At 38.2% G+C, this 22,622-nt stretch overlaps 1 protein-coding gene across 7 annotated transcripts in view; it reads right to left on the reverse strand.

The window, feature by feature from the left end:
- LOC129743875 (uncharacterized) overlaps positions 1-22,622 on the reverse strand; it is a 107,153-nt gene that overhangs the window by 21,007 nt on the left and 63,524 nt on the right. For all 7 annotated transcript variants that reach the window (XM_055736101.1, XM_055736102.1, XM_055736103.1 and 4 more), the window contains exons 4-5: positions 10,313-10,422; positions 6,390-7,395 (exon numbers count right to left, since the gene is read on the reverse strand). In XM_055736101.1, the coding sequence (XP_055592076.1) occupies positions 6,390-7,395; positions 10,313-10,422 (1,116 nt within the window). The remainder of the gene's footprint in view (positions 1-6,389; positions 7,396-10,312; positions 10,423-22,622) is intronic.

A 22,622-nucleotide genomic window follows, 5' to 3' on the forward strand; every position in this document is an offset into this window, starting at 1 on the left:
AACAAACTTATGTATTTTGATGGGATAAACAACTTTGTCGAAGACATCAAAGCCCTAATTTGAAAAACAAAAAAGTTAGCATTTTTATCTCGCTATCGGTGGACCCCTCGGCAAAAATTTTGATACTAGAATATGCTCCTTGTAAAGTTGAACAATGTTGCTGAAGACATCAAATGTCTATCTCTTCATCCCTGGGCGCGATTAATTTCGTACAGCTAGATTGATGTTCTGCACCACTGTGCACTGGTTACAATCAGAACCAAAAAAAATCAATTTGTACAGTTCTTTATCAAAATGTTCATTTTAATTTCATATAAAAACGTTTTCATGTAATGTGCTAAAAATTTTAAATGTAATGGCGATTACATTTTTCATTTTTAAAAAAGATTCTCACCAGATCAAATATTAAAAACAAAAACTTTTTATAAATGTGACAAAAGTTTAAAACATAAATTCTGTATGGTGATAAGATGTTGAAAACACGGAATCATAAATAAATTATTTAACAATTAAATCATCAGACAAGGAATACCAATAAGTTTAGTACCTTAAAAAATTATCTCGAGTTCTCAATACCCAGTAAAATCTTTGTTTTAAAATCAAGAAATCTCTGTTTTAAAATCTAGAAAAACACAAGATTAGAAAAATAGAAATATTTATTTTCAAAGAATCACTCATAAAAATTTGCAACTACGAGAATGTTTTCATGATGAACGTTATTTGAGAATGGATGGTCAATTGGAAAATGAAAAGTTGGATTCAGAATATCTTTTTCAGCAGAAGAGAATTATTGTAAACGCAGTTGAAATCCGAAGTTTTCGCGCTGGTGATTGGCAACCTTGCCAACCAGCGAAGATGAAAAATTCACCAAACACTTCGACAATCGGCAACCCTTTCTTTTGTTTTGTTCCGACACGTGGAAGATGTTTGATAGATGTCTGGTCAAAATGCATGGTCGTCAATAGAGAAACTCAGTATTGTCTCAGCTTTTTTCAATTCTTGTTTTTTTTTTCTAAATCGATTATTATACTGATGCTTTTAAATTAAGCATTCGAAATTGCTCATTTGATATTTATTTTATTTCCAGCAAGGCTTTAGAAAACTCATGATATCAAATGATTTTCAATGTTTTCATTTTTGATTTTTTTTTAAATTTCAGTGATATCTGATTCCCACCCGGATATTGGGCGGTTATAATTCTGGAGGGTTAATTAAAAAAACCTTTAATTTCATTTAAGTAAACTTGATACAGTTAATCACTCCAGATTCCCAAGGCTTTTTTGGCATGTCCAGGTTTCCAAAGTGAAGTGGACAAGTAAAGCAATCAATGCAAGCATATTGTAAAAAAAAGTTCGTTTTTTGTTGGGTTTATTTACATAAAACACAAAAAATTCGTGTTCGATAAAAAATGAAAACTCAAGAGGTGGTATGAAAAAAACCTAGCAATTGCTTTTGCTAAACCAAATCGAGCAGTCGAGTAGTCACTTGAAGCAATTGCTGCCGTTGCTATGAATAAAGTTTGTTTTGACAGCTGTTTTCTCTGACAGAATCTTTTACTTTTAGAACAAGCTTGTTTGGTATGAATAAAGACCAAATCTGAAGCAATTACTCGACAAATCATCAAGCAATTGCTTTATTTTCTAAGCATGCTTTTATAACGTCATAAATTTATCAAATTGGCAATATTGCACTTCAAAACAATTCAAATAGGCATTTTCAACATGGATAAACAAAAAAATGAAAACCCAATTTTTTTTTAATATTCTTGGCGTTGTATGGAATGATTCGTCTTACATGAAATTGAACTAATCGAATAGCAAACATTCCAGATTATAGGGAATAGTGGAACAATTCCTAACTGGCCTGAACTTGGAATAACATTTTAATAACTTTTAACGATTTTTTTTTAAGTTTTAACAAAACAAACATTTTTTATTGATTTTAAAGTAGCTTATTTTAATTGGCAAAACATTTTTCAGGTGAACTAACTGTTTCTTGCTCGCTAGACCAATTGGAAATGTCCTATCAACAAACGAACATTTCAACCTGCGCTTTTTTAGAGCTTGTCATGCATTACCTTAAATACTTTCCGATCGTTCTTACCCGCACCGATCGTGGCTGTTTTAGCCGTAATTTTCAATTTTCTGATCGTTTTATTTTAATTTACTTAAAAAAGCCTAGAAAACTACAGATTCTGCTTGTTGGATAGCTTTATTTTTCAAAGCAAAAGCTATGTTCTAAAGTTTTAGCACATATCAGATAAGCAAATGTTTATTCATACCAAACTAAGCAAATGCTTTGAGCTTTTCCTTTGCTTGATTTCGAGCTACCGAAGCAATTGCTAAACCTTTTTCTTACCACTAAAGGTGTTTTTTTCTCTTCCTTCTTGAGTTTTAATCGAACAATCACTGAATTCTGCTTGGATTTAATGTTGAAAAATAAAAAGTCAAATGTCCTAGTTTTGTTTTGTATAGAAAATCCTGATTTGATCACCTCGCTTAAATGCGGGCAAAGCTCTGCAGTGTTCATTCAAGGGGCCTAACTTATATTACAGTAAAACTATTTAAAATATTGTTCTAGGAGGGCCTCTTTGGTGTTATAAATCCAATTTTCCAGTTTTGTTTTCCTTGATTTCTAGAATATTGAGTAGTATGATGAAGGTAATGTTAAACTGGGTAACCTTCCAATACTCGCTCTTCAAACCGAGAGGGATTTCTTATCCTTCAACAAGTTGACATATCAGAGTGGAGATAGGCTCCCCGAGCAGACTTTTATGGCAAAATTATAGCAAATTTTGCTATCACGCCCTGAGAGCCAAATGTGCTCTCATTTTGCTTGACATAAGGTGGTACACAGCAAAAATGAGAGCACAAATTTTCATACATGGTTAGCAAAGTGATGCCTATTTTTGCTAAAAGTGAGACCTTAACTACACCTCATTTTTCGAGAGCTTGGAGAGCACAGTCATACCAATATAAGGCATCAAACAAATTTCTTCTACAGCAATATTTGGCATCAACAAGCTCTCAATATTTACGAAAAGCGAGGTGTCGTTTAGGCCTAAAAACAAGCAAAATTTTGCAGTACGTTACTATTCATGTATGAAAATATTACTCTTGTTTTTTATATGCACCACCTTCTGTCAAGCAAAAATAAAGCTTATTTTTGACACTCAAGGCGTGATAGCAAAATTCGCTGTAGTTCTGCCGTGAAAGTATATTCGAGACAGAATAAATTTAAATATTTTCAGACAAAATAATGACTTTTAAAACAAATATGTATACATATATATTTCAGTACAACGGGATCCACCAATTCCAAACGCCTAAATATATGCAACTGTTATATCAATTACGGTATTAAGAACTCAATATCTCAATCGCGGATAATTTTGTGATAATTCAAAATTAAATAGGATCAAACTTCTAGACACCATAGATTACCATGGTATTGTGAGGAGATTTGACGATTATACCGGCAGTAACAATATTCGCACGCCATAAGATTAACCTATGTTTTGTTTTCAATAGTTCATCAAAGTTATGAACATGAAAAAATATCCTAAAAATGTTCTACCTGATTCCTGGTTTGAGAAAGGAATATATCAAGTCATTGAATACAACTATTTTGAAATGTTTACTATTTTATTAGCGAGGTTTATAAGTCTAATGATAAGGGTTCGGAAATCGTAATACAAGATATTTTATGTTTGGTTCTCATTTGTAAATTATGTAAATTAAGGTTAAGAATAGTCTTAAGTATTTGTAATCATGTCTAGGAAATTTTTTAAATTCAATTTAGTATTTTCCGAAAAAAGCTGTTTTAAAAATAAAAGAATATGCAAAAAAAATTGTAACATGCTTTTTTATTTCTGTAAAGATCTAAATTTATGTCAAAAGAGATGCTTTACTTTTTTGCGTTGAACTTGACATAAATTTAGAACATCGATGATGTAATATTATGTCATTTATGCCATTTAATTCAAGTCTGAGATTTTATGTCTTCAATCGTTTCTGTCTTGCTACAGTGTAATTTTAAGTCAAAAGTGATGCTTCAGTTTTGTGCATCCAATTTGACATAAATTTACACCAAAAATTTAATAGTGTGTATACAATGTTTCAAATACATTTTTTATTGTGAAAAATATAGTAAGCGTTGCAATGTCGATAGTTTTTATTAAGAAAAAAGATTATCTGAAAAATTCACGCAATAACTCTACAAGATTGAAAATAATCAACTACTACTGAGAATCAAATGGAATTTGAATCTGAATCTGAAATCAGGATATGGATATGTGATTCTGATATTCAAATCAAAGATCTATATCGAATCTGAAATCTGAATGTGTAATCCGATTCTGAATTCCTCATGAGAAATCTGATTCTGAAATCTTAATGTTGTTATTGATAATTTATATCCTAATCTTGAACTCAGAGTTTAGTATCACAACAAATGCAAAATATTATAATAATTTGAAGTCACTCGAATTGTGATCGAGAAGAAAAATTCAAGCAAAACGCAGCTTTAGTCAAACTTCAAATCTGAATTTTCTGAAAATTGTTGTAATTGGCTTCAAAATCTGATTTAGATACAGAATCTCAATTTACAATGTTATGTTTGTCTATTTGTACATATAGGTGTAAAAAATGGCAATGACCAATATTTTTGGGAGAAAATGTTTTAACAAGATTGACTTAAAGAAAAAAAACTACAACTATGGATATGTTCACTATGCCTAGTTTTTTTTCTATTAAATAAAATTTAACATCAAATTTTGCTTTCAATTAGCTGTCGATACCCCAGTTTGGTATAATTTTGCTTTCAAATGAAAATTATTCACACCTCAATGATGCTAAATTTTGCTATCGTAGAAAAGTTAACATCAAAATATGCTCTCAGTTTGATGTCAACACCTTAATTTGGTTTCACTTTGCTATCGTTTTAGGCATCAAAGTCTGCTCGGGATGATAAAATTTAAGACTAATAACACAATAAGTAGTAAATGAAAGAGAACCTATTTCTGTTAATGAGTTTTATTTACCCCGGAATGAAGTTATGGGTTAAGCGTGTGTTAAGCGTGAAGTTATGGGTTAAATACATATGTGTACGTGCATACGATGTCGTGTACCTATGATAAAATGAAAAGCTGTCAGCTCACAAACTGACGATTTTGCAACGGTATTAGTGTAAGCGTGAGGAATGTAAGTAAACGTGTTAGTGGTCGTCTGTACGAGGCGGCCTCCTTTGTGCGACCGTTGCGATCCGAAGCTGATTCTCAAAACTAACTTCAGAGAGTAAAGTGCGGGCATTTTTTATCTCGAAAAAAACCTCGCGATGATCGAAAACATGGCGGACTCAGAAGAGTCCATCCACGACATGTATGTATGTATGTATGTATGTAGAACCCACCAGTGGCTGGTAGGTCTTTCGACCCGTGTCGGTACGGGAAGTATAAATTCAGATATAAAGATATAAATTCAGATAAATTGGAGCTTACATTACAATAATAAAAATACATGGTTTTATAGACAACAACTGGATGTTTGAAAATTTCATGAAAAAATTTAAATTATTTTATGACTACTTTTTCATGAGGATCAAGGAATTTTGATGAAAAAAAATGCCGTTTTGTTCAATTGTATTCAATTCCAACTGGTAGTGATAAATTAATACTGTAAAGACTGAATGGGTGACCAATTCTAGTATTAAACCATAGAATATCAGCGTATTAAGGACCGAATCTGAGGTAAATCGACTTTTACTTTACGCTTTTTTAAACCCTAAGCACAACTGCTCTGGAATGGTAAATTAAATTTCCAAATATGTTTTAAGAAATCAAATACTACACTTCAATTAACTCAAGAATTTGCAATCTGAACATTTAATCCATTTTATGTTGAAAAATGCCTCAGCGATAAGATACAGCCAGGTCTGTATGACCCTAATTAGCTTATTGTCCTTTTTTGACCGTAAAAGAAGGTTAATACAAATTTCTGGTGAAAAATCGAAGTCGTTGAATGATTCTCGCAAGAACTATGGACTTCTGACACATGCTCCCTTTCACAGGGATAAATCATCCTGTCCATCGATCACGTTTGAATCTGTGGGGTCTTAAATGCTTCGTTTAAGTTAAAAACTCTAGCAGTTAATTTACGCAAAAGCAGAAATGCTCTTAGAGGGTCTTTATACCATAATGGCAAATTTTCAGTGCTCATGGTTTCTTGGGATATTGCAACTGGTTTTTTTGTGATCCGTTCACTTCAAACAACTTTTTTCCTTCCGTGTATAGCGATACAAACCATAATCTTGAATTATCGAACGTTGGTCATTGGTTTTTGCGGGCATGAAAAGTCTTAACAATCTGAACTCGTCACCAGTTAAATACTCACCTAATCTTCCTTTTATCGGGCGATCCGTACCACTTGATCGTGGTCCCGTGGCAGGTTCGCATCTCGGTCAGCTCCACCACCGTAGTGTTGTTCGGTAGCTGGGGAAGATTGCTAAACTCTTCCTTGGTCGTGACGGCCATCTGGATCCGATTGGTTCGGTAGTGCTCATCGGCTTCAGTGATCTGCACCTGATATCGCTCCCCAGGGATAGCTGAATTTACTGTGATTATTTTCGGGTAGTAGATGTCCATCGTTGGCTTTTGAAGCATGCGTTTCTTGCGGTAGATTTCGAAGTTTACTGTTCCTCCGCATGGAGTTATGAGGAATTTTATGGTTGCGTTAGACGGTGCCCTTTTGGGCACTTTGAACGAGAACATTGTAAGTCCTCCCAGGGTCGAAAGTTTACTGACGAAAAAATTTCCCTCGACCAGTTGAGTAGGACGTGTTCGATTGACTGTAATGACAGTGGACGCCAATAGATAGGATAGATTGTGTTCATGGGTGTGAACAGCGAAAATCTCCACAAAATACGTAGTGTTGGCTTTCATTCCCTTGAGTAATTGCTTGGTCCGCATTCCGGTGCAGGCGATTGTTATTTTAGCTTCCGGATTGACCTTTTTCTCCTCTTCTACTGTTATCCGCTGGAGAGTTTCCGTGATTGATGAGCTACACCTGGTAGAAAGTTGTGAATTTACCAGCGCTTGGCAGAGAGTGTGTTGAGGACCTATCCGGCTGATGACCAAACAGTAGTGCATGGCGTGGATGTCAAACTTGCTCTTTTCCCATTTGACTAGAAGTTGATTTCTTCGAGGATGTTGATGGAACTTGATCGGTGATCCTGTTCGATTCAGCAGTGGCCACATATCCGTTAAGCTTCGCGTGTTGTAGGAGATCTCGGCGGAACAAAAGCTGTCGGGAAGCTCTATCCAGACGTGGTAGGAACCAGACGGTGCGCAGGAAAGCTGGAACGACGTACGGTTCCTTGTGTTGTGACTCGAGAGGATTTCTTGAAAATAAAAAACAAAATTTACAAAATCATTTTAAAACACTTATTTTATATTCATCTATCTATATATATAAAAATGAATGTTTGTCTGTCTGTCTGTTCCCTATAGACTCGAAAACAACTGAACCGATCATCGTCAAAACTGGCATCTGAGGGTTTTTGAGGCCGGGGATGGTTTCTGTAATAGTCAAAACTCCATCCGACTCAAGAAAAGGGGGGGCTTCCATACAAAATTTGTAGTTTTTCGAAACGAATTAAAGTCATGACATCCATTTTCTTGAGATATTTTTTTCCTTTGGGTGGTTTGTTTTTCGTCTCTATGGTCGAGGCGTCGCGAGTAACCCAGGCATAGCATACTGATCAGTAGGAATATTTTGGCGCGTATTTCTCAACCAAGCATATTTTCTTTGAGGGGTTTGTTTTTCGTCTCCATGGGCGAGCAAACGTCGTCGCAAGAGGATAGTAACCAAAACACACTGTTCATTGATTGCTGGAAAATTTAACAATAAGGCGCCTGTTTCTCAAACACGTGGGGGCGATATGCAACCTAGATGTGTTTTTTTTCTTGCTTATTTGATTTGTACACAGCACGTGGTAATAAATGACGCTTAGATGTGACACGGATTGGTATTTTGTCAATCGATTCAAAACCAATTTAAAGATTTGAAAAATACTTCCATATTTAGTTCATGTTAATGTAAGAAGCATTCGAATTTTCATTCGAGGAACATTAGAACATGTTCAAACGTTCAACTTTTTCTGTTAAAAAAAATAAAAAAAAAAGTTTTCTTCTAGAAATTGTTACTTCGGCCCAAATACACAACTGAAACGAATTTAGAAATGAAAATGGGAGCTTTTTATTTTAAATAATTCTGAAAAAACCATCGTACTTTTTGCTTACATACCAATTCAAGTACGTACTTAACATGAAAAGTGTTTTTGTGTTACATGGCTGCATAAAAGAGACTTTTGAAAAGCGAGACTTTAGAACCGATATTCAACTGGACGCAAAATTTTTAAAAGAAATTTTTAGTTTTCCCTTAAAGTGTTAAAAACAATATTCCTCTCTGTCAACTTACACGGTGGGGCAAGGGCAAACGTCGAACTTTTAAGAAATTCATCTTCAAAATGATTCAATATGTTGGAAAGACCAGAATGGGTATTCTGAATGTTGAAACTGAAGCGGTTATTGAAAATTCTTAAATGGCTTTGTAAATGAAGGTCATTCTTTTTGAACAGCATTCGTTAAAAGTGGAGTAACAAACATAAATTTATATTGCAGGAATACTGCAGATATATCAGTGAAACTTGATAGAACAAAAAGCAGGAATTCGTATTAAATCCATTTTAAAGCCATTACTCTGACGCATCTGTAAATAAGCTTTGCAATGACACTTGCCTCAATATACGGGACAAATGTAAACTTAGAAATTTGTTTTTGCCAACATTTTTGAATATTTGACTTTCAAAGAGAAAATTAAAAAAACGCTGAGAACTTATTTAGTGATGCAACTGATATTTTTTTTAAAATATATATATTTTTACCGTAGTAAATTTATTAAAAAAAAAGAAATTTGCACTGTATTTAATACATAACTAATTTAATATATTTTTCATTACGATGATAAGTGCTGTTTGGGTATAGAGCCGGTTTAATTTACCTACCTTCTTTAAGCAGTGGGGGACAAAATTGAAAAAGATGGGAGAGCTCCCATGTAAATTTAAGATAAAGAGCTTTTCAAAGAAGGGACCATATTTAAAAAGGTTTTTTTTTTGGTACAGAGCACAAATTTCAGATCTTGAAAAACAAGTTTAGAGTTCAAGTTTCAGTAAATAATATATACCATCTTTGAATTGCAATTCAGAACTGCAGCTCTCATTTCAAAGTTTTTGGTTCTGAAGTATTATGAGGATTGATTTAAAAAAATGCTCTCTAAAATCTAAATTTGAATAAATTTTTACAAATTACATTTATTTCCGGAAGGTGTAGCAAAGCACAACGGGTCAGCTAGTAATTTATAAAATTCAAAAATTCACAGTTTTTGTAAATTTTGACATTTTTGACAATTTTGACAATTTTGACAGCTTTGACAATTTTGACAGTTTTGACAATATTGACAATCTTGTCAATTTTAACAATTTTAACAATTTTGACAGCTTTGACAATTTTGACAATTTTGACAATTTTGACAATTTTGACAATTTTGACAATTTTGACAATTTTGACAATTTTGACAATTTTGACAATTTTGACAATTTTGACAATTTTGACAATTTTGACAATTTTGACAATTTTGACAATTTTGACAATTTTGACAATTTTGACAATTTTGACAATTTTGACAATTTTGACAATTTTGACAATTTTGACAATTTTGACAATTTCGACAATTTTGACAATTTTGACAATTTTGACAATTTTGACAATTTTGACAATTTTGACAATTTTGACAATTTTGACAATTTTGACAATTTTGACAATTTCGACCATTTCGACAATTTTGACAATTTTGACAATTTTGACAATTTTGACAATTTTGACAATTTTGACAATTTTGACAATTTTGACAATTTTGACAATTTTGACAGTTTTGACAATTTTGACAATTTTGACAATTTTGACAATTTTGACAATTTTGACAATTTTGACAATTTTGACAATTTTGACAATTTTGACAATTTTGACAATTTTGACAATTTTGACAATTTTGACAATTTTGACAATTTTGACAATTTTGACAATTTTGACAATTTTGACAATTTTGAAAAATTTTGACAATTTTGAAAATCTTGACGATTTTGACCATTTTGACAATTTTGACAATTATGACAATTTTGACAATTTTGAAAATTTTGACCAATTTTGACATTTTTTTTTACTGAATGACAGTAACTGCCAATGTCCGATTCAACTTACCTCTTTCGTTGTAGACAACTGTCCACCGAATTCCTTCGGTCAAGTTGGGCGTGCACGATGGGATGATGACGATAGACAGCGGACTTGTTTCCGCTAGATGAATAACGTATCTGCAAACAGATTGGAAATAGAGAAGAGAACCAATGAGAAAAATAAGAAAACATTCTGCATCACAAGTGCTCGTTCATACATTGGCATATCAAATTTATACAGTTTTAATTACGGTGATTTGTCATTTTTATTATAGATTCGGGGAAATTCTTTTTTTTTTCGCCAAGCAGGAAGATGAACAGGGCTCGAACATGCAGACGATTTATCATCGTCGATTTCAATTGTCGTAAAGACGCTTTTATTTGTTTTCTCCTACCCGAATGGCGGATATTAGAGGACTCTGTGTGGTGGCATTGATCTGTTCCTTCATTTTTAGGAAGAGAATTTTTGGTACACACCCAACCAGACGAGTAGACAAAATGGATCACATTTCGTTTTGGCGTGTCTAGTATGAAATATTTTGCGGGTGCTCAGACTGGGGTCATCTCTGTGCCGATATGTGTGATTGTTTTAATGGCAACCGAGACCTTCTTCGTTCTTTTTTCTATTGCAACTTTGGATAAGTTTTGATTCCTTTAATTTGGATTCTGAGCTCTTGTTCCCTACATTACGGAGCATAACTTTTTCGAAATTTGATTAAAGTAAACTCTCGTTCACTTAAAAACGCAGTACTGAGAGCCAGAAACGGATATGGAACTCTGAACTAGAACTCTAAAAATAGAAATCAAAAATCAGCATTCAGCACTCAGAACTCAAAACTTACTATCCGAAACTCTGTACAAAGAATTCAGAAATCAAAACTCGGATAACAAATTTGAAACTAAAAATCCAGAATTCATTACTTTGAACTCAGAAATCAGAATAAAGAACTTGAAGGTCAGACAGCTGAGATCTGATCTCCAAACTGTGAACTCTGAACACAGAACTCAGAATTCAAAGCTCATAACTCAGGACTCAGAAGCTTAAATCTCAGAACTCAGAGCTCATAACTTTGAAAGCAGTGTCCAGAACTCCTTAATCAGTATCTAGCATTCGGAACCCGAAACTATCAACTCAGAACTCGGAACTAGAAACATCATGCTTTGATCGCAAAATTCGGAACACGAAGCTCGGGACTCAAAGCTCGGAACTCGGAACTCGAGCTCGGAGCTCAGAACACGAATTTTGTTTTAAAGCTCGGAACTCGAGCTCGGTAATCGGAACTAAAAACTCGGAACTCGAACCTTGGAACTCGGAATCCGGAACAAGGAAGTCAGAATTTGGAACTTGGAACTCCGAACTCGGAACTCGGAACTCAGAACTCAGAACTCGGAACTCGGATCTCGGAAATCGGAACTCGGAGCTCGGAACTCAGAGCTCGAAACTCGAGACAAGAAATTCGAAACTTAAAACTCTGAACTTGGAACTCGTAACTCGAAACTCGGAACTTGGAACTCGGAACTCGGAACTCGGAACTCGGAACTCGGAACTCGGAACTCGGAACTCGGAACTCGGAACTCGGAACTCGGAACTCGGAACTCGGAACTCGGAACTCGGAATTCGGAACTCGGAACTCGGAACTCGGAACTCGGAACCCAGAACTTGGAACTCGGAACTCGGAACTCGGAACTAAAAGCCTGATATTCGAAGCTCAGAACTCAAAGCTCAAAACTCGGAATTAGGAACTCGAACTTGGAACTTAGAACTTGCAACTCGGAACTCGGGACTCGGAACTTAGAACTTGGAACTCGGAACTCGGGACTCGGAACTCGGAACTCGGAACTTGGAACTCGGAACTCGGAACTCGGAACTTGGAGCTCGGAGCTCAGAACTCGAAACTTGAAACTTGGAACTCGAGGCTCGGATCTTGGAACTCGGAACTCGGAACTCGGAATTCGAAACTCGGTATTCGGTACTCGGTACTCGGAACTCGGGACTCGGAACTCGGAACTTGGAACTTGGAACTCGAAACTCGGAACTTGGAACTCGGAACTCGGAACTCGGAACTCGGAACTAGGAACTCGGAACTCGGAACTCGGAACTCGGAACTCGGAACTCGGAACTCGGAACTCGGAACTCGGAACTCGGAACTCGGAACTCGGAACTCGGAACTCGGAACTCGGAACTTGGAACTCGGAACTCAGAACTTGGAACTCGGAACTCGGAATTCGGAACTTGGAACTCGGAACTCGGAACTCGGGACTCGGAACTCGGAACTCGGAACTCGGAACTCGGAACTCGGAACTCGGAACTCGGAACTCGGAACTCGGAACTCGGAACTCGGAACTCGGAACTCGGAACTCGGAACTCGGAACTCGGAACTCAGAACTCGGAACTCGGAACTCGGAACTCGGAACTCGGAACTCGGAACTCGGAACTCGGAACTTGGAACTCGGAACTTGGAACTCGGAACTCGGAACTCGGAACTCGGAACTCGAAACTCGGAACTCGGAACTGGTTACTCTGAACTAAAAGCTCGATATTCGAAGCTCGGAACTCAAAGCTCAAAACTTGAAACTCGAGACTCGGAACTAGGAACTAGGAACTCGGAACTCGGAACTTGGAACTCTGAACTCGAAACTCGAAACTCGGAACTGGGAACTCGGAACTCGGAACTCAGAACTCGGAAATCGGAACTCGGAACTCGGAACTCGGAACTCGGAACTCGGAACTCGGAACTCGGAACTCGGAACTCGGAACTCGGAACTCGGAACTCGGAACTCGGAACTCGGAACTCGGAACTCGGAACTCGGAACTCGGAACTCGGAACTCGGAACTCAGAGCTCGAAACAAGAAATTCGAAACTCAAAACTCTGAACTTGGAACTCGGAACTCGGAACTCGGAACTCGGAACTCGGAACTTGGAACTCGGAACTCGGAACTCGGAACTCGGAACTTGGAACTCGGAACTCGGAACTTGGAACTCGGAACTCGGAACTCGAAACTCGAAACTCGGAACTTGGCTCTCGGAACTCGGAACTTGGAACTCGGAACTCGGAATTCGGAACTCGGAACTCGGAAATCGGAACTCGGAACTCGGAACTCAGAACTCAGAACTCGGAACTCGGATCTCGGAAATCGGAACTCGGAACTCGGAACTCAGAGCTCGAAACTCGAGACAAGAAATTCGAAACTTAAAACTCTGAACTTGGAACTCGTAACTCGAAACTCGGAACTTAGAACTCGGAACTCGGAACTCGGAACTCGGAACTCGGAACTCGGAACTCGGAACTCGGAACTCGGAACTCGGAACTCGGAACTCGGAACTCGGAACTCGGAACTCGGAACTCGGAACTCGGAACTCGGAACTCGGAACTCGGAACTCGGAACTCGGAACTCGGAACTCGGAACTCGGAACTCGGAACTCGGAACTCGGAACTCGGAAGTCGGAACTCGGAACTCGGAACTCAGAACTCGGAACTCGGAACTCGGAACTCGGAACTAAAAGCCTGATATTCGAAGCTCAGAACTCAAAGCTCAAAACTCGGAATTAGGAACTCGAACTTGGAACTTAGAACTTGCAACTCGGAACTCGGGACTCGGAACTTAGAACTTGGAACTCGGAACTCGGGACTCGGAACTCGGAACTTGGAACTCGGAACTCGGAACTCGGAACTTGGAGCTCGGAGCTCAGAACTCGAAACTTGAAACTTGGAACTCGAGGCTCGGATCTTGGAACTCGGAACTCGGAACTCGGAATTCGAAACTCGGAACTCGGGACTCGGAACTCGGAACTTGGAACTTGGAACTCGAAACTCGGAACTTGGAACTCGGAACTCGGAACTCGGAACTCGGAACTCGGAACTCGGAACTCGGAACTCGGAACTCGGAACTCGGAACTCGGAACTCAGAACTTGGAACTCGGAACTCGGAACTCGGAACTTGGAACTCGGAACTCGGAACTCGGGACTCGGAACTCGGAACTCGGAACTCGGAACTCGGAACTCGGAACTCGGAACTTGGAACTCGGAACTCGGAACTCGGAACTCGGAACTCGGAACTCAGAACTCGGAACTCGGAACTCGGAACTCGGAACTCGGAACTCGGAACTCGGAACTCGGAACTCGGAACTTGGAACTCGGAACTTGGAACTCGGAACTCGGAACTCGGAACTCGGAACTCGGAACTCGGAACTCGGAACTCGGTACTCGGAACTCGGAACTCGGAACTCGGAACTCGGAACTCAGAACTCGGAACTCGGAACTCGGAACTCGGAACTCGGAACTCGGAACTCGGAACTCGGAACTCGGAACTCGGAACTTGGAACTCGGAACTTGGAACTCGGAACTCGGAACTCGGAACTCGGAACTCGGAACTCGGAACTCGGAACTCGGAACTCGGAACTCAGAACTCGGAACTCGGAACTCGGAACTCGGAACTCGGAACTCGGAACTCGGAACTCGGAACTCGGAACTCGGAACTTGGAACTCGGAACTTGGAACTCGGAACTCGGAACTCGGAACTCGGAACTCGGAACTCGGAACTCGGAACTCGGAACTCGGAATCTGGAACTCGGAACTGGTTACTCTGAACTAAAAGCTCGATATTCGAAGCTCGGAACTCAAAGCTCAAAACTGGAAACTCGAGACTCGGAACTAGGAACTAGGAACTCGGAACTCGGAACTTGGAACTCTGAACTCGAAACTCGAAACTCGGAACTGGGAACTCGGAACTCGGAACTCAGAACTCGGAAATCGGAACTCGGAACTCGGAACTCGGAACTCGGAACTCGGAACTCGGAACTCGGAACTCGGAACTCGGAACTCGGAACTCGGAACTCGGAACTCGGAACTCGGAACTTGGAACTCGGAACTCGGAACTCGGAACTCGGAACTCGGAACTCGGAACTCGGAACTCGGAACTCGGAACTCGGAACTCGGAACTCGGAACTCAGAGCTCGAAACAAGAAATTCGAAACTCAAAACTCTGAACTTGGAACTCGGAACTCGGAACTCGGAACTCGGAACTCGGAACTTGGAACTCGGAACTCGGAACTCGGAACTCGGAACTTGGAACTCGGAACTCGGAACTTGGAACTCGGAACTCGGAACTCGAAACTCGAAACTCGGAACTTGGCTCTCGGAACTCGGAACTTGGAACTCGGAACTCGGAATTCGGAATTTGGAAATCGGAACTCGGAACTCGGAACTCGGAACTAGGAACTCGGAACTCGGAACGCGAAACACAGAAATCGGAACTCGGAACTCGAAACATGGAACACTCGGAACTCGGTTCTCGGAACACGGAACTTACAATTTGGAACTCAGAATTCGTAACTCAGAGCTTGGAATTCGTGAGTCGGGACTCGGAACTCAGAATTCAGAACGCGGGATTCGGAACTTGGAATCCGGAACTATAATCTCGGAGCTCGAAACTCCAAACATGGAACACTCGGAACTGGAATTCGAAACCCGGAATTCGGAACATAGAACATGGAACTTGAAACTCGGAACTCGGAACCCGGAACTCTAAACTCCGAATTCGGAACCCGGAACTCTAAACTCGGAGCTCGGAGCTTGGAACTCGGAATATGGAACTCAGAGCTCAGAACTCGGATCTCGGAACTCGGAACTCGGAACTTGGAACTCGGAACTTGGAACTCGTAACTCGGAATTTGGAACTCGGAACTCGGAACTATGAACTTGGAATTCCGAACTCGGAACTCGGAACTCGGAACACGGGACTTGGAACTCGAAGCACGGAACTCGTAGCTTGGAACTCGAAGCTCGATGCTCGGAACTCGGAACCTGGAACTCGGAACTCTGAACTCGAAACTCGGAACTTGGCTCTCGGAACTCGGAACTTGGAACTTGGAACTCGGAACTTGGAACTTGGAACTCAGAACTCGGAACTCGGAACTCGGAACTCAGAACTCGGAACTCGGAACTTGGATATCGGAACTCAGAACTCAGGACCCGGTACTCGGAACTCGGAACTCGGAACTCGAACTTGGAACTTGGAACTTAGAACTCGGAACTCGGAACTCGGAACTCGGAACTTGGAATTCGGAACTCGGAACTCTAAACTCGGAGCTCGGAACTCGAAACATGGAACTCGGAACTCGGAACTTGGAAATCGGAACTCGGTACTCGGAGCTTTGAACTCGGAACTCGGAACTCGGACCTCTGAACTCGGAACTTGGAACTCGGAACTCGGAATTCACTCAGTAAATTTTTAATAGCTTTGAAACGAAAAGTTTTAGCTGTACACTTCCTTCTGCAAAGTTGTACTTTCTAACATTGCGCATCTTTTGAGTTCGTTGAAAACCTTTATCTAAAGTTCATACATATATGTTGTCCTGATTTAACGATTTTTTCAGTGGTACAGGGAATAGCTTTGTACCAAAATTGTGCTCCAGAACTTAAGTTAAGACAAAACGATTAACCTTATCAAAATTTCAAATCCGATAGCCTGGTTTTAACTGAAGAATGAATTAAAATTCCTTTTTTCTTAACTTTCGGGTCACAAAAGATATAACGATATAATAACGAACATTGAGTTCATATTTTGAATTTTTTCTATCTTACCTGCAGTAACTTAATACATCTTTTTCAAGCTTCGATCATCCAAAAATCGGTCCGACATTTTCTTGAACCGAACATGCTTCTTATCCGGTTCCCGTAGTTTGAACTTTATCATCCACTCCTTAACTTTTCTTTTACCCAACCGATTCAAACGTCCAGCCCACTCCGTATTGACCGCAACTTCAACCACAAATGCCACCAAACTCATCCCGATTCCCATCACGAAGGTATAGAACGCACTCTGCAAATGGTCCGTAGTCAGCACGATTTCCAGCGAAGCTTTCGAAAGGAATTCTTCATCCGGATTGACCCTCAAGCGTATCTGTTTCAGAATCGTAACGTTATAGAAGAAATCGGCTAGCAACTTCCCCGTCATACCCATATCGTTCAGGTTTGAGATTATCCGATTAAACTTCGGAAGCAACGGGAAACCCTTTTCCACGATCATCTCCAGCTGATTGGCAAATGAGTCCAGCGTGAACCCGTGGAGGACCTCATCGTAAGGACTCGCTTTGACGTACATCCGGCTGGTCAGGAGCACTCTTTTTCCGGCGGCAACATCCCGCAAGTTGCGATGGGTAGGTTGAAAATCATCCGAAGTGTCGTATCGACTCGATATCAACCGGTCTTCGTCGTTATCATTTTCGTACCAATCTTCGTATTCGGTTCGACCACCGTAAGGTAGCTCGAGCTCCAAAACTTCCTGAATCGAATCGATTTGGTACTTTTCCGGGGGCCTTGTGAACATTCTGATCAGCTGGGACGTGTAGATCGAGGTCAGGTTGATGCTGTAGAGGGCCAGAGCCACGAAAAGGATTCTGAGCGAATGGGAACTGGGTCGATTGTTGGCCGATACGCACAGAAATACCGCCCAAGCGTTAAGCGAACACGTAGACAGTCTTTTGTGAGCATCCGCTTCCGGAAGTATCGAACCCAAACTGTACCAAGTCACCGAGCAAACGAGCAGCACAAATGCCAGCGCTTCCCAAGTATTTATTTCAAAAATTCCAATCAAAACTTTCCAGCGATCTTCCAGGCCAGCTTGCGGTACAAACCAGGTGTAGAAATCCAGCAGGTAAAGATCCGTCCCGGCAAAATCATCGTGCACGTCATAGTCTGGGAAAAATGCCCCCGCCAAAATGTCGCACTCGTCGTTTCTCAGCATCCCGAGCAAATCGGACCAGTGGATTTTATCTTCCATCAGCTCTCCCCGATCCTTATCGCTGCATATGATTCTCACGCTGAATTTCATGGACTCCTGCAGGTGGGATTATTTCTTTCAATCATATCAGTCTACACCCGACACATATTTGCAGCTGTTTTGAGCTTCAAAATTTGAATAACCTCAAAAACGCATGCTTTGAAGCGTGAAAGGTTTTTTTTTAAATTGCTTTTAGGTTTTCTCCAATATTTAAAATTTGGCTATAAGCCCTCCTATGTGAATTTAAACAAACTCCTAAATTTTGGGATTCATCTGCAAACTTTAAAATTACCTAAATCTGCAAAACAAAATTATTGTTTTATTTTGTTTAGCTTGAATCGTGCACCGAAATCAACTGTAACCATAGCCATTGGAACGGGGGGAGGGGATGGGGGTTTTGCGCATGATTTTTCGCTAAACTTCAAATTTTAAATAGTTGTAATATTTTTATTTTTAAACGAACACAAACACATACAGGATTTCAATGAAATTTGATGTTTCCTCTAAGAGATTCCCTTTTCTTAATTCTAAGCGTACATCTTTCGAGGATATGATGGCTAGCATCTTACAAATGCTAAAACCACCAACCCACGAAAAGTGTACTATATGTGCCGTGACCGGGATTCGATCTCATGCCCGCTGGCTTAGAAGACTTGAAGGCTATCCTCTACGCCACGGGCTGGCGGGCCAGGGCTTTGGGACCAGGAATGAGATTTCGAAGTTTCGACTATTTTCTGAATCGAGATTGTTACTCTTAACTAATTTTAGCTATTCATCAAATTTTTATTGAATAACCAAAATTAGTCAAGAGTAACAAACTCGATTCTTAGTCCAAAACCTCGAAATTTCATCCCAGGTCCCAAGTTTTACAACATATTCTCAGATTCTAGATTTTAATGGAAAATTTTTGAAATTTCCTGGATATTGGCCGGATTCTCGAGAAAAATCTGAAACAATATGCTTAGTTTATGCAAGGATATTTGAGGAAAAATTTCGTTTTAGTCCCACCCAGTTCTTTGTTCTTAATTTTCAGTTTGGATCATCATTGGGATAGAATCCAGATTAGAATCTTGGTTTCCATTTCATACTAAAATAAGATGGGTTTTTCATATGCATCACTCATTATTTCGGAATTTGAAAAGAAAACATTTAAAATTTAAGCCATTTTTAAGATTTGTTTTATCCTCAATTCATACGCAGAATTTTAATAAGTTCTTAATTAAAAAATTTGTAACAATATCATCATTTGAAATTTTCGTCCAAATTTACAAGTTCAATTACGAGTAAATAATTGAAATAAAAAGAGGAGAGAGATTTCGGGTTGAAAGTTCTGATCATATTTCGCTTTTAAATTCATAGTAGTTCTTATCTGGAATTATTATTATTATTTGCGTCTTTTCCTTAAGTTTGATGCATTTAATGTCTTAGAAAAACTCTTCCAATAACTTAAGGCGATCATTTTGAATAAAATAATTTTAGGGTGGTTCATAAAGCTTCTGAGACATGAAAATTATTTTCTAACTGTGATAGGATAGAGCAGCCACACATTGCTTTACATCGCATCTACAATAATTCATGAAGCTTTGTCGAAGAAATAAAAGTTTTAAGGCAATTGGTTTTCATAAGGTTAGGGTGGCCCTTAAAAAAATTTGTCCGACAAGGGTTTTAGATAATCATCATGAGCATCTTTTGTGTAAAACAGATTACCAAATTTTGATACTTTTTTTAAGTTATTAGGCAATTTGTGTTTAAAATGACTCTTTTGAGCAACGATAACTCCAAATGGAGCAAGTCGAAAATTTTATCGTTGATTGCATTTGAAAGTTCATGTTAAAATCTTTACAATATAAAAAAAACTGGAGGCATTTTTTTTAGATTGAAGCGTTTATTGGTTGTTTGAAGTTCAATAAAAATCGCTAAAATCTTTAAAAAAAATAGATAGAATTGGTATCTGTGTTCTTCAAGAACTCATAAACTACAAGACCGATTGATGTGAAATTGGGCACGAAGTTGAACTTCTGGCAGCGCTGGTTTCTTGATCGATCGTCTTGTGGTGTAGCTCGCAATTAAGTTTGATTTTGTTTCGGAAATATTTACTCTAAATTCTGTGATCAACCAAAGTGGCGTTACTAAGTGTTCAATTTGCTCGACCGTACTAAATTTATGTGTTTTTGACCGTATTTATGTGTTTGAATAAAGTTTTCTTTTGTGCCAAAAAACAACCCATCATTCATTGTAAGGTGAGCTGTTGATCGAGTGTCACTTCCTTCGGTTGGTGAGTAAGTGAGATTTCTCCATTTCTCTTCACAACTAACTCTTTCGATATTAATTTGCAACTGAAACAAGTCGTTGACGAAGTTGATACTCCGACCGCATCTACTACGATCATCGCTTGTCGGTCAACCAAAGAAAGAAAAAAAAACGGCCCCGTGGGCAAACGATTGTGGTTCTATCACTTGCTCAGCTGTTAGTCAATCTCGTCGCTGAGCGGTGTAGTATTTGGCGAACCTCGGAGCACTTGCGTGTAGTGCGAAAGTGTGTGTCTCTGTTGTTAGCGCACTTCAAAGGGTTGTGTTTCTTACACTTGCTAGCTTGTTAGTGAATCTCGGTTGCTAGCGGTGAAGATTAAGCGAAGGCAGCCAGCACACATGAGTAGAACGAAAGTATTGTTGCTTCCGTCAGTAGCACACATCGTTATAACTAGCTCGTGCTGATTCGCTGGTGACTTGTCACTAGTATAAGTATTTTTTTGGAAGCCGTACACAGTGCAACATAAAGTTGAAAGTTGTTTGTTCTGAAAAGCGATCATTCTCAACAGGTTTTTTTTTTCTCATTTCCAGAGTTAAATTTTTGCAATATTCTTGGCAATTGCTTTATTAGTTTGTAGTTATAAGTAATATTTAGTTAGTTTTTAATTTACTACTTTGTTACCTTGTTATTATTAGTTAACTTTAAAATATTAATCAATTTTTTTTTTCTTTTTGAACATAAGTTTTAAAGTGTTGTCCTTGCTTATTGTAGACTTGAACATTTTTCTTTTTTCATTATTATTATTATTACGCTGCTTATTAATATCATCACAGTCTTAGCTCATAGTTTCATCTCCGTACTCATCATAATTTACATTTACCTCATATCTCATTTAGTCCCCTTTTGTTTAATTTTTATTGTGAGTATTTTTAACAAGTTTGATTCTTTTTTAATCTTTTTAGTTGTATCTTATTTTGATCTGAACATGGAATGTGATAATGAAGTAATGTGTACTGAATGTAAAAACGTGGAAAACAACCTTGAGAAAGTTATTACTTGTGCGTATTGTTTTAAAAGTGTCCATCTACGTTGTAAAAATCTAATTGGCAGTGCTGCACGCAAAATGAAAGCACAGCAATATTTTTGTGACCCAAATTGTGCATCTATTTATTCTAAAATTATAACTCTACGTAAAGATCATGAGACAATTATAGAAAATATCAACATGAAAATTGAGGAAACAGTTTATAACGTTGTTTCTAAAGAGTTGACTTCGGTAAAAACGGATATGAGATCAGTTACTTCTGCGATAGAGGCGTCACAGGAATTTTTATCTTCGAAATTTGAAGAAATTCAGACGGATTTCAAAGATTTAAAATCCCGGAATGATGCTCTTGAAGAAGAAGTATCTGGTCTCAAATCCAAACATTCCAAACTTTCAAATCAAGTACAAAAGCTAGAAACGAACCTTGATAGATTCAATAGAGAGGCTATTTCTAAAAATTTAATGATTTTTGGAGTACCGTTTCAAAGTGGCGAGAATACTCTAGAACTTGTTCGTAAAATATGTGGGACTTTTAGTTACGATTTAAAACTTGAATACATAGAAAATGCAGTAAGACTACTTTCTTCGAATAAACCCAACGAAAAGTTACCACCAATTAAAGTATTTCTTAAAGACACTTTTGTTAAAGAAGAGATATTCAATAAAAAACGAAGCTTTGGGAAACTCGCTTCCTCTTTAGTTGACCCGACATTTGTGTTAAACGGAAAACCATTCAATATCACAATTAGGGACGAGCTTACACCTTTATCAATGGAAATTCTGAACGAGTTACGTGAATATCAGGACTTACTAGGAGTAAAATACGTCTGGCCTGGTAGAGGCGGTGCTATCCTTGTAAAACAAACAGATACTTCTAAACCAGATGTTATTAAAACAAAACTTGAAATGAACCAGTTTATGAGCAAGCACATCACTCAAGGAAAAAGCGTTTCATCAATTCCCAAGGAAACCCCATCTCCTAAACGCAAAAGGAATAATGATTCAGAATTAAAATAAATTTTATTTGTAAAAGGTCTTGTGATTACCTTTTATATAAATAATTTAATGGATAATCTAATTAATGTATACCATGACAATGTCGATGATTTTAATTTAAGAACTTGTGATAACAATTTAGGAAATTTAAGAGTTTTGCAATGGAATATATGTAGTATGAATAGTTTAAATAAGTTTGACTGTGTGTTGCAGACTATTGAACATTTAAATGTCTGTATTGATGTAATTGTTATTTGTGAAACT

This window comes from Uranotaenia lowii, chromosome 2 (genome assembly GCF_029784155.1).
Source record: "Uranotaenia lowii strain MFRU-FL chromosome 2, ASM2978415v1, whole genome shotgun sequence".
NCBI lineage: Eukaryota > Metazoa > Arthropoda > Insecta > Diptera > Culicidae > Uranotaenia > Uranotaenia lowii.